Source organism: Phascolarctos cinereus, unplaced genomic scaffold (assembly GCF_003287225.1).
Source record: "Phascolarctos cinereus isolate Bilbo 61053 unplaced genomic scaffold, phaCin_HiC Scaffold_4;HRSCAF=312, whole genome shotgun sequence".
Taxonomy (NCBI): domain Eukaryota; kingdom Metazoa; phylum Chordata; class Mammalia; order Diprotodontia; family Phascolarctidae; genus Phascolarctos; species Phascolarctos cinereus.
Window position 1 is genome coordinate 91350838 of NW_027555847.1, and position 12640 is coordinate 91363477.

The 12640-nt window shown below is 44.2% G+C and overlaps 1 protein-coding gene across 1 annotated transcript in view; it reads right to left on the reverse strand.

The window, feature by feature from the left end:
• The window catches only part of WNT3A (Wnt family member 3A), a 99993-nt gene that overhangs the window by 9341 nt on the left and 78012 nt on the right, over nt 1–12640 (reverse strand). Inside the window, exon 3 of the mRNA XM_020999194.2 lies at nt 289–554. Coding sequence (XP_020854853.1) covers nt 289–554 — 266 coding nt within the window. The remainder of the gene's footprint in view (nt 1–288; nt 555–12640) is intronic.

Sequence of the window (12640 nt, forward strand, 5' to 3'; positions counted from 1 at the left end):
GGCTGAGAGCAAATGGGTGGTGGGGGACTGAGAGATAAGGGAGTGAGTAGACAGGAGAGAGTTGAGGGAATTGGGGGAAGTAAAACTAGGGAAAATGAGAGGATGGTGTTGGAACTGGGCACTAATGAGAGGGGGTCAGGGTGGAGGTGGAAAGCCAGATGGATGAGATTCAGGAGGACAGAAGAGTGATTTAGAGAACAACAGAAGAAAGGGTTAAGGTGGGGGAGGGAGTAAAGGAGACTGAGAGGAGGAGGCTGGCACAGGGGCCAACCCAAGGCCTCCACCTACCAGTCGCCCTGCCTCGTTGTTGTGACGGTTCATGGCTGAGCGGGCGTCAGGCCGGTTCTCTCGGGCATCGGCGAACTCTCGGGACACCATGCCGCCGAATTCCACGTCCTCGCTGCAGCCCCCCCACTTCCAGCCTTCACCTGGGGAGCCCTTGTGGCGGGTGTCGCAGCCACAGAGGGCAGCGGAGCCCTCAGCGCAGGAGCGGGTCACGGCGAAGGCCACACCAGCTGAGGCAATGGCGTGGACAAAGGCTGACTCCCTGGTGGCTGTGGAAGGCAGAGAGAGACAAGGGAGGTTGGGGTGGGAGCCAGGGTTGATGGGGGAATGTTTGTGAGAGTAGCGGGGGTGGCACGATGGCACCACTTCCAGACAGCACAGGTTTTCAGTTACACCTAGGCCACCTTGCTTTCCGTCTTCCCAAGCAGAGGCTGAGGTTTTAAGGGGAACCCTGACTACCACCCCAGAAGGGGGCAAAAGACAGGAACAAGAAGGCATAGTGTGAATTCTCACCACATAGCAAGTGCCCGACTGGTTCCTCAACCCAGACCTGAGCAAAACCCACCCTAGGCCCTGTGTGAGATTTCCAGGCCCCCCATAATGACTAGGTTTCTGGGAACCCAGACAGATCACAGCTCTTCACAGCCTTTCACCTGGGCGAGGGCAGCCCCTTAGGCAGGGACAGGATTGCTGTCTTCAAGTATCTGAAGGGTTGTCATGTGGAAGAAAGATTAGATTATTCTGCTTCGCCCAGAGGGCAGAATTAGAAGGAATGGAGGGGAAGTTGCAGAAATGCAGACTTTGACTAATATAAGGAAGAATTTCCTAACAATTAGAGTTGTCCCAGAGTGGAATGGTGGTAATGCATTCTCCTTCTGCTGGAGGTGAAAGCTGGATGACCACTTGTCAGAGCTATGATATAGGAAGCCCTTGATTTGGGTGTAATTTGGACTAGATGTCTCTGAAGTCACTGAGATTCTTTTTTTTTTTTTTAGGCAATTGGGGTTAAGTGATTTGCCCAGGGTCACACAGCTAGTAAGTGTCAAGTATTTGGTCTGAGGTCGGATTTGAATTCAGGTCCTTCTGACTTCAGGGCTGGTGCTCTATCCACTGTGCCACCTAGCTGCCCCCAACACTGAGATTCTTATCCAATCCTCACCTTTAGGCCAAGTAGCCCTGGCCCAGCTTGGAGGAGAGCTCCTTCCCCCACACCAGATATTTGGGGTTCTTAAGCTTGCTGGGGTCATTGATCCCAAGGATCAGGAAGGGGATTTTTAAGTTAAAACTATATTTATTCAATTTCCCCAAACCATGGAGGTGAAAAGATAGAGAGAAAAGATGTGATTTCACTTAGATTTGTATTCAGGTTAATTTCCATGAGGCCTCTCATGGACAAGACCATGGCAGATTCTAGCCTTCCTCACTCATCTATCCTTTCTTTCAAGAAATTCCTTCTGATGTCTAAACTGATCCCTCATACCAGACTTGAAACTGTTCTGGTCCTCATGGTGGATGACTGGTCAGCATCACCTCTGTCCAAATCAGGGGCTGTTGACCTCTTAGAGGTGGCATGTCAAGTCTTCACCTGGATGGCCCTCCTCCCCACCTAAAACTTAGCACATCCTAACTTGAGACAAATACCTCCTCTAATCCTGACCTCTCTATTTTTGCTAATGGCTCCACCATATTCCCACTCCCCATGGATTCAACAATTCAGTCGCCTGTGACTCTTCAGTCTCCTTCCCCATCCCATCCAACCAGTCAGGATCAAAAGAGAACAGATTTATAGCTGGAATGGCCTTTAGAAACTGTTGACTTCAATTGCTCATTTTACACATAAGGAAACTGAGGCCCAGAGACATGAAGTGACATGTCCAGGGTCGTGCTGCTAGCAAAGTGTCCAGGGTGGGATTTGACCCCAGGACTTCCAAGTCCATGCCTTTTATCCACTCTACTACCCTGGCTCATCGGTCTTCTGTTGACTCTACCTCCACAATGGAGCTAACATTTGCTTTCCTCCTGTCCATTTCTGCTGCTAAACTGCTAGGATAGAGAACCTTAAGACTGCTGAAAGAACTTCCTAATTCAGTTTCTCTTTGTTCTCTCCCCTCTCTGATTCAGCTTTCACAGGGCTGCTAGATTAATGCATAATAGTCCTTTGAACGCATGGGCTTGACCATGCCATGTTGCGACTGCTAAAAAAAAAACCACCACCAAAAAACAAAAAAACCAAACAACTTTCAATGACTCTCTATTGTGCATAGGCTTAAATAAAAATGTTCTATCATGGTCCCTGAAAATCTGGCATCAACCTGCCTTTCCAGCCTAATTACTCACTTTCATGGACTATTTTGGTCAAATTAGTGTCCTCCCTGTTTTCTGTTCTCATTCAGTCCTCTCCAGGGTTTGTCTATATACCTGTAGACTCATGCTGGAACCCATATCTAGAATGGCTGCCCCTTTTACTACCATGTCCACTAGAACCTGCAGTTCTGTCCCTCAAAATCTCTTTTCCTTCCACACTGTTCAGATACCACCATCTCTGCGAACCTTCTCTGACTTGAGGACTGACTTAGAGAATCATACGACCTTAATTTGAATTCCAGCTCTGTCACTTTTCAACTGGATTTGATGACTTCTAAAATCCTCTGAGCACTAGAGCTGTGAGCCTAGGAACTCTAGCTGTAAATCACCTTTCCTTCTTGAGTTTTTTCCTGGCATTTTGTGGGGGTCACTCCTTTGTAGTTACCACATCTTGCCTTGTAAAACAATGATGTGTGTCTCAAGAGGCAGGGCAGGGAGATGTAGTAGATAGAGGGCTAGTCAAAGTCAGGAAGATCAAAGCTCAAATTGGACTCTCTGACCTAAACTGTCTGTTTGACCTTGGGCAAATCACAATCTCTCAGCATCCTAGGCAACTCTTTAAGACTTATAAATGGCAGAGAAGATGCCAACCTGCATTGGTGGAGTATCCTTGTCTGGGAGTTCCCTATGTCAATGAAATCATGGGTCTAGTCCCTCTCCTTATCCCCATAATATTTATGTACATCTTGAGAGATAGTGAGATGTAGCATGGATAGAGGGCTGGTCTTGCAGTCAAGAATATCTAGCTTCAAGTTCTGTCTGGTAAACACAGGTTATGTGACCCTGGACAAGTAAATCACTTCAGCTTTCAGTGTCCCAGCCAATTTTCCAGTCAATCAATGCCGGTCACTGTGCTAGGTATGAAGGAGAAAAACTAAACCAAACCAAACCAAACCAAACCAAACCCAAACAACAACAAACCAGCCAAACAACCCAGTCCCTGCCCTCAATGAGCTTACATTTTCTACAAGGAGGATATGCTACATTTACAGATAAGTAGATGTGAGATATATACAAAACAGATAGTGATGGGGAGAGGAGAATTAACAACTGTGGGAATCAGGTAAGGCCACCCTTGACCTAGGCTATGAAGGGAACCTGGGCTTCCAGGAGCTCCTGCTATAAGTATAAGACTATACTTTGCAGAATGGTTTTGAGTCTGCATTGGGCTCTGCAGTGGCAGAGGGCATTTCCTAACCAGGAGTTCCCTCTCCCAGTGAAATCATGGGTCTGAACAACAACAACAACAACAACAACAACAACAATCTATGTCATTCCTCTTATTAGATTACAAGCTCTTTGAAGGCAGGGGCTGTGCCATTTGTCATCTTAGTAGCTCTTTTAGAAGGCCAGCAAAGTTTGATGCAAGCAGTGGGCATGTATTTGTTGAACTGGGCTAAGTTATGAAAGAATCACACAACTCAGAGTTAGAAGGCACCTCAAGAGCCATTACTCCAACTCATACCTTCCTTCCTTCCCTCCCTCCCTTCTTTCTTTTCTTTCTTTCTTTCTCTTCCTTCCTTCCTTCCTTCCTTCCTTCCTTCCTTCCTTCCTTCCTTCCTTCCTTCCTTTCTCTTTCTTTCTTTCTTTCTTTCTTTCTTTCTTTCTTTCTTTCTTTCTTTCTTCTTTCTTTCTTTCTTTCTTTCTTTCTTTCTTTCTTTCTTTCTTTTTTCTTATCAGGGTTAAGTGGCTTGCCCAGGGTCACACTGCCAGTAAATGGCTGAGGCTGGATTTGAACTCAGGTCCACCAGGTCTTCATTCCTCTCCAGTCCAGTTCTCGAGGACTTTTTCTACTATGGTCCTCAGAGCTGGGTCCCTTCATCTTCCTTCCTCCTCCACTCCCCTTCCCCTTTCATCTTCCTTTGATATATTTTCTTACTCCATTAAAACAGAAGTTTCTTGAATTCAGGAACTTTTTTTTTCTTTTCTGCTTGTATCTCCAGCACTCAGTGCCTGGCACATAGTAAGCACTTAATAAATGCTTGTTGGCTATTGACTTGACTCCCTAAATTTCATCTTCTCAAGGTTTGGTTCAATGTTCTAGCCCTGCTGAAATCTTCCTAGCTTTTGACTTTGTCACTCTGTGTGTGTGTGTGTGTGTGTGTGTGTGTTTGTGTATGCGTGCACCTCTGACCCTCTATGTTTTTCATTCAAGATAAAATTGGTATATGGCATCAGGGTGTTCCTAGGAGTGGATCCCTGGGGCACTATGCTAGCGACACTTCTTTCTTCCAAGTCGACAATTGAACCATTGATGATGATGCTTTGGGTCCAGGGATTCAACCAGTTCCAAAACTATTAAACTTTATTATCATTGGCTTCTATCTCACAATCTTGTTTACAAATACAGCAGGGGAGGCTTTTTCAAATACTTTTCTGAAATCTAGGAAAACTATGCCTATAGAATTCTCTAATCTACTAGTCCAGAAAGGAAATAAGGTCAGTTTGGCAAGATCTTTTCTCTTTGGAACCCTGAAATACTTTTCTAGACATTTACTCGCCATAACTTTAGTCATGTATTCTAGAGTCTTGCCAGGTACTGACATCAAGTTCCCTGATTTATAGTCTGTAGATTTCCTTTTTTTTTTTTTTTAATTTAATAGGGCCAGTGTTTGCCTTTCTCCAGCCTGGTGGCACCTGTTTTGTGTGATCTTTCTGAGTTCTCTGGCAGTGGCTCGGCTGTCACATCTGTCAGTTCTTTCAATTCCCTAAGATGTCCATCCTTTGTCAGTCTGACCACTTGAACTCATCAAGGACAGCTAAGTACTCTCTGAGCTTCTCTCTATTCATCTTGGATTTTAGCTTCCTATTAGCAATGAGAACAACCCAGTCCAAAGATGATTTTCCTTGGGAGAGAAATTAGAAATAAACTAAGAGTTGGAAAAGGTCGAACATCTTTCTTTGTTGCTTATTATTGTTATTCCATCCAGTCCCATCAAATGAGATAATATTTGTAAAGTATTTAGCACAATGCCTAGCACATAGTAGGTGTTTATAAATGCATGTCTCCCCCCCTCCCCAGCAATGGTCCTATTCCTCCTTTAATCCTCTTTCCCTCCATTATTTTTTTTAAAAACCTTTTTTTTTTGTTGTCCACATAGTCCTTCTTCAGGCTTAGCTCATTCTGAACATTAGTACTATTCTTTTAAGTCCATGCCATACTTGTGTATTCACCTTTTATTATTTGTCTTGCTTTCATCTTCTGTACATGACTTTTTAACATTTAAATTGGTGAATGAGTCAATGTTTCCTGTGCTTCCACGTTAATTTCTTGAGACAATCCCACTCCCTCTTCTTCTTCATCAGAACTGTGTTTCTTCAGAATGCCATTCTTGAAAACCTACAATCCCTTCTGGTCTGACTCCCTCCTGCAGAATTTTAGGCTACAGCATCTTACTTATCCTTTTTCTGACCCCTCTAGAATCTGTTTTCCCCAAATCTGATATAGATTGTAATATCAGACCAGAAAGCTAAAATCCCATTTTCTATGAGAAGCCTTCCCTGATCCCCTTTAATTAAGTTAATTTAACTAAGGCATTAGCTTTCCCTCTGTTATCTCCAACTTATCGCATTTATCCATAATTATTTCCATATCGTCTTCCCCATTAGACTGTGAGCTTCTTGAGAACAGGGACTGTCTCTAATTTTTTTTTTTTAATTTTTATCCTTAGTATTTAGCACAGTGCCTGGCACATAGTAGGTGCTTAATAAATGCTAGTGGACTACTTCACTTAATTACTTCCTCTGTCACCTTAGGCAAGTCAAATGAACCTCTTTGGGACTAAATTTCCACATCCACAAAATGAAGGGGTTGGATTAAATAACTTCTGAGGCTCTTCCAGCTCTAAGCCCTAATATAGAAGGAAGGTCTTTATTTGATACCATTCTGGGTTTCGGCATCCCTTGGCAGGGATTAGCTGACTCAAAGATGAGAAGGGCAGGGTGGGGAGGTGGGGGAAGAAGGGGAGGGTGGGGTAGGAAGGATGACAGAGGTAAACTTCACCTCTTCCTTAATTTTGCTGATGGGACCGTCCTGGATGAAGAGCTCAGAATCATTCCCAGGTATTGCAAAAGTCTAAACTAGCTCGAGGTTTAGATAGAGACTTAAGCTTTACTCTTCACAGGGTTTAAGAGGAGAAAATAACGACTGTTTCTTCAGGAGAAACATCTGCCCTCTGGGAAGGCTTCCTGATCAAGCTGTTGCCCACCGAATTTCCTCACACCTTGAGCTGTCATACAATGGAATGGGTTGCTTTGAAAGATAGTGAATTTCTTGTTGCTACTGATATTCAAGTGGAGGTTGAGTACTGAGGTGATTGGGCTGCTAAGTGGCACAGTGGATACAGCCTAAGTCTGAAGTCAGGAAGACTCATCTTCCTAAATTCAAATCTGACCTCAGACACTTACTAGCTGTGTGACCCTGGGCAAGTCACTTAACCCTCTTTGCCTCAGTTTCCTCATCTGTAAAATGATCTGGAGAAGGAAACGGCAAACCACTCCAGCATCTGCCAAGAAAATCCCAAATAGGGTCACAAAGAGTCAGATGTGACCGAAAATGACTGAAGAACAACAACTTATCTATATAGGCAGGCTTAGTGTAGATAAGAGGCAGTGATTGTGGAGCTTCTGTTATAAGACCTTGGGACTGAGCTGACTTGATTTGTGGGTAATCACCTAGTGACTATAAATTCAGATAGCCCACTATCATCAATTAACCAATAAATCGACAGGTATTAACTAAATGCCTACTATGTGCTAGGCATTGGGTTAGGTGCTGAGGATACAGATACAAAGAATAAAATAGTTCCTATTCTCAAGAAGCTTGCTGTGTCTGGGGAGACAAGTACATATATGAGTGTATGTAGAATAAATATAAAGACAATGTAAATACCAGTTAGCAAAGGAGGACACTGGCAGTCGTGAGGGGGATGGTTTTATGTGTAAGGTAATGCTTAGCTTGAGCTCTTGAAGGAAGAGAGAGATTCTATTCATTGGAAGTGAGGAAGGTGTGGGGGGGATAGGCAGCCAGTCCAATGGCATGAAGATGGAAGAGAGGAGTGTCATGTGTGAGGAACAGATAGAGGGCAGGTTTGCTTGGAGATCCCAGTTTAGTTGTGGAGGGTTTTAAAGGCAAAACAAAGGAGTTTATATTTCATCTTAGAGGCAATAGGAAGCTACTAGAGTTTATGGAATAAAAGAGCAACATGGGCACATCTGTGCTTAAGTAAAATCCCTGGCCTCAGCGTGGAGAGAATGGAAGGAGGGAGACCAGTGAAGGGTCCATTGCAAGAATCTAGCTGAGAGGTAAAAAGGGCCTGAATTTAGGAGAGAATAGTAGAAGAGAATGAGTCAAACGTAAGAGATGCTATAGAGGTTATCGAAAGGGCAAGCTTCGGCAACTGACTGGATATGTGGGGTGAGGAAGAACAAGGATTCAAGGAGGATGCCGAGATTATGGAATCTCGGTGACTATCTAGGCACTTGCTGTATAACCCATGCAACTCCAAACCAGGAAACTGGGGCATCCCAAGGCAGCTGGTCATGTGCCCTCCTCTTCCGCTCATCTCCTCACTTTTATGTCTTGCTCTGGAAACAGCAACCAAATTATTGCTATTGTTGCTACTGGAAAGGGCATGCAATTTGACTGGCCTATGGCTCCATTCACCATCTTTGTGACTCCCCAGTATATGTTCTCTCCCCTGTTAGAATGTCAGCTCCTCGAGAGCAGGGATTGTCTCATTTTTATCTTCTTATCTCTAATCTCTAGCATAGCATTTAATAAATGTGTTTTCAGGGACAGCTAGGTGACACAGTGGATAGAGCACCGGCCCTGGATTTAGGAGGTCCTGAGTTCAAATCCAGCCTCAGACACATAACACTTACTAGCTGTGTGACCCTGGGCAAGTCACTTAATCCCATTGCCTAGCCTAAAAATAAATAAATAAACAAAAAAATGGGTTTTCATTCAGTCATCCTAAAGGGGCACAGTTCTGTAGTTGGGAGCTACTTAACTATTCAGGGATGCCATGGAGGACATTGACCGTTCGTGGCTGCATCAAATGGAACTCTGAACTCTTTTCCATCCCTGCAGTTCTAGGATCTCCAGATACTGTCTATAAGTTTATATTTTAGCAGTAGAAATAAGACATACACAGAAAGTTTCATGGTACAATGAACAAACACTGGTTCTGGAATCAGATGACCTAGTTTCAGTTACTATTTCTGTTACTTACTGCTCATGTGAACCTGGGGAAGACATTTAATCTCTCTGGGTCTCAGTTTCCTTGTCTATAAAATGAAGAGGTTGTCCAGATCAGAGTTATCAAACACCTAGCCTGCTGGCCAAGGGAAGCCTGAACCAAATGGAAAGGTAATTGGGAAGTATTTAACAAAATAAATAAAAATACATCACAACATGGATAATGTTAGTTAGTGGTTTACTAAGTCAGTGCATGCCCACAGATATCTTTATGTATGGTTTAGTGGCCTCCATTTCTATTTGAGTTTGATACCACTGGACCAGATGACCGCTGAAGTCCCTTCAGGATCTAAACCTGTGAACTTGTTTAATAACTGTAACCAACGAGCTCCCCTTCCTTCCAGGCTGACTTTGAAAAAAGCCATTTCCTCCTGCAAGGATTAGCTAATTAATCTCACCTGGGTATGATTATTCTTTTATTGCCGCTCATCTTTGTTGGTATTGGGATTTGTTCATTGGCTCCTTTTGGATGTGATTTTATTCTCCCCAATTAGAACATAAGCTCCTGGAGGGCTGGGAGTATGTTAGCTTCCTTTTGTTTCACAGTCAATTTTCTCTAATGATTTAAAAAAAGGGGGGGGGCAGCTAGGTGGTGGAGCATTGGCCCAGGAGTCAGGAGGGCCTGAGTTCAAATCCAGCCTCAGACACTTGATGCTTACTAGCTGTGTGACCCTGGGCAAGTCACTTAACCCCATTGCCTAGCCCAAAAAAAGAAAAGAAAAGAAAAGCAACCAATTAACCAAAGAGGTGGGCTAGATGCATCTTCCCCTCAATATCCTATGCGCCTCTGAATATCCACCCACCCCAACCTCAGAGAACGGGGGGGAAAGAAGCCTTGGGGAATTTAGAATCTTGAGTCCTCATCTTGGTGTGACTAGTGCCTGTGGACTCTACCATAGAACAACCATTGCTTGGATGATGCCCCAGTTACCTCTAGCCCTTGGACTCCAGGCAGGAAACCCTGGCCGGAATCCTGCTTCTGACACAAGAGATGTGTAGCCTAGGGCAGGCCTTTTTTTATTTCCTTGACCCCCAGCTTCTTTATCTGTAAAACAGGAATACTATCTCCTTCATAGGGTTGTTATAATAATAAGATGACTGGGATACACAGAAGGTTTGGATAAGGTATGGTCCCTGCCTTCAGGGAGCTTACAGTCTAATAGAAGAATGAGAAACAAATAATCGCAACATACGATGAATAAATGAGAGAAATGTAAACAAAATGTTTTATGAGGAGAGGAAGATTATTACTGGGGGGGGCAGTTGGGTGGTGAGATTGGGGGAGTCATGCAGAATACAACATTGAGCCTTTAAAGAATGGGTAGGAATTCAATAGATGAAGAAAAGGAGGATGGGGAAGGCCTCAAGGAGTAGCTCCGTTTAGCTGGCGTGGGTGGTGAGGAGTAATATAATAAGGACTGGAAAGGCAAGACGGCACCAAGGCATAAAGGGCCTTGAATGCCAAGGAAGCGAGTTTGACTTTTAGATAATAGGGAGCTATTGAAGATTTTTGAGCAGAGGAGTGGTGACCAGATCTATACACGTGAAAGATTATTCTGTAGTGGAACAAAGAGTGGCTTGGAGGATGGAGAAAGTGGAGACCAGAAGACTTTGTAGGATGCCATTGTAATATTTTAATTGGCTACTTACAGGAGTACCACAGTGGGAATGATTGTTCAGTGATGTCTGACTCTTTGTGATCCCATTTGAAGTTTTCTTGGAAGAGATACTGAAGTGGTTTACCATTTCCTTCTCCAGCTCATTTTATAGATAGACAAACTGAGGCAAACAGGGTTAAGTGACTTCCCCAGGGTCACACAGCTAGTAAATGTCTGAGGCCAGATTTGAACTCATGAAGATGAGTCTTCCTGATTCCAAGCTCAGTGCTCTATCCACTTTGCCACCTAGCTGCCCTGTGGCAATGAAAAGAAGTTGTATAAGTGGAATTGACATCCCTCGGTATGTGAGAGGTGAGAAATTGAGGAGAGTGAAAGATAATCCTAAAGATATGAAATGGGAGAAGGGAGGCATTAAGCCACCATAGACAGAAATAACGAAATTAGAAGAAGCAGATTTGGGGGCAAGGGAAAGTCAGATAATGAGCTTCAGTTTTGACGAGTTGGAGATTGCCAGTTTGGATGACAGCCAGATTGGTGTTGAACAGAGGAAAAGGTTTGGAACAGTTGGTTTGGGAAGTAAAGTAAGGAGTTAATAAGAGCAGCACTGAGGACTCAGAGGAGGTTATGTACCATGGACATGGAGTGGGTCCTGGTTCTACCACTTACCTGTATTATTTTAGCCATGGCATTTCCCTTTCTGGGCCTCAGTTTCCTCATCTATAAAACGAGGAGCTTGGGCCAGAGGATCTCTAAGATAATTTTGAAATCTACGATCTTAATGACTTTCTTTAGCAGCGCTCAACAGCTCTGGAGCAGGAACAGTCAGCTGGCCAGTCAATAAACATTTAGTAAGCACCTACTATGTGCCAGGCATTGTGCTAAGCACTAAGGATACAAGAAAAGGTAAAAAGACAGTCCTTTCAGTCAAGGAGCTTACAGTCCAATGGGGGAGACGACACGTCAAATGACAACGTACAAGCAAGACGCTCACAGGATAAATGAAAATAACCAACAGAGGGAAGGCACTAGACTGTAGACTCATCGGGCAGGGCTTGCTGTAGAAGGTGACACATCTAATGATGGGGGTGACCTAAGGATGGGGATCTGCGGACCAGGAACAACCAAAGGTCAGGAGAGGGGACAGTGAACTCTAGGCTCCAGCTTTAAAGTGACTAACTGTGGTGGTGAGGCTGAGTATGGAAATCTGAAGCTGAAGGGCTCTGAGGGTGCTTCAGCTGGGGGCCATTTTTTACCCCCTGATGTAGTTCGTTACCCCTTTGAACAGTTCTAATTATTCAGGAGATTGCCTTTATATTGAGTTGTATTCTGTCTCCCCTAGCACTGGACCTGCGTCTGGAAACCCAGGTTTGAATTCTGCCTCAGAAACTTATTAGCTATAGCAAGTCCTCCTCTTTGGGCCTCAGTCTTGTTGTCGGTAAAATGGAGATCATAGGATTATAGAGAGCGGAGAGGGGCCTCATTTTACAGGTGGTACACCTGCCTCGTGGGGTTGTCGGGAAGAGTTCTTTGCAGATGTCGAAGTTTAGCGTATAGTTATCCCCTGCTGCAACCTAACTGTGTAATCAAAGCGATCGCCGTTTACTGGTAACTGCTCCTAGTTCTTCCGCCTCTCCTTGGAACAAAGGCTCATCTTCCAAACAGTGATAGTCTGCTTTTGAGTCACGGGCTGCCACAGAAATATAGTTACAGATCGCCCCTCCAAAGGCAATTGAGAGGCGGGTGCTGGACGGCGTGGGTTTGGCCTCTTGCCAAGGCAGAACCATGCCAAGGACACCCCAAGAATGATGGCCAGATGGACAAGGAGGTGAGCTGGTCGCGGAGTGTGAGAACAAGGGAAGTTACAGGGAGGTGGGTTCAATGACAGGGAAAACTTCTACACCACTGGAGCTGTCCAAAAGTAGAAGGAAATCAGAATCAAACTTAAGTTCTGGGTGGTGCCATTAGCAGAGCCAGTGATAATTTACTAGCCAAGAATCCGTCTTCTTGGCCAAGTCACTGAGCCTCAGTTTTCTCATCTATAAAATAGGAATACTATTTTTGTCACAGAGCACAAAGTGCTTTGTAATCCTGAAAGCTTGAAGGAACATCTAAA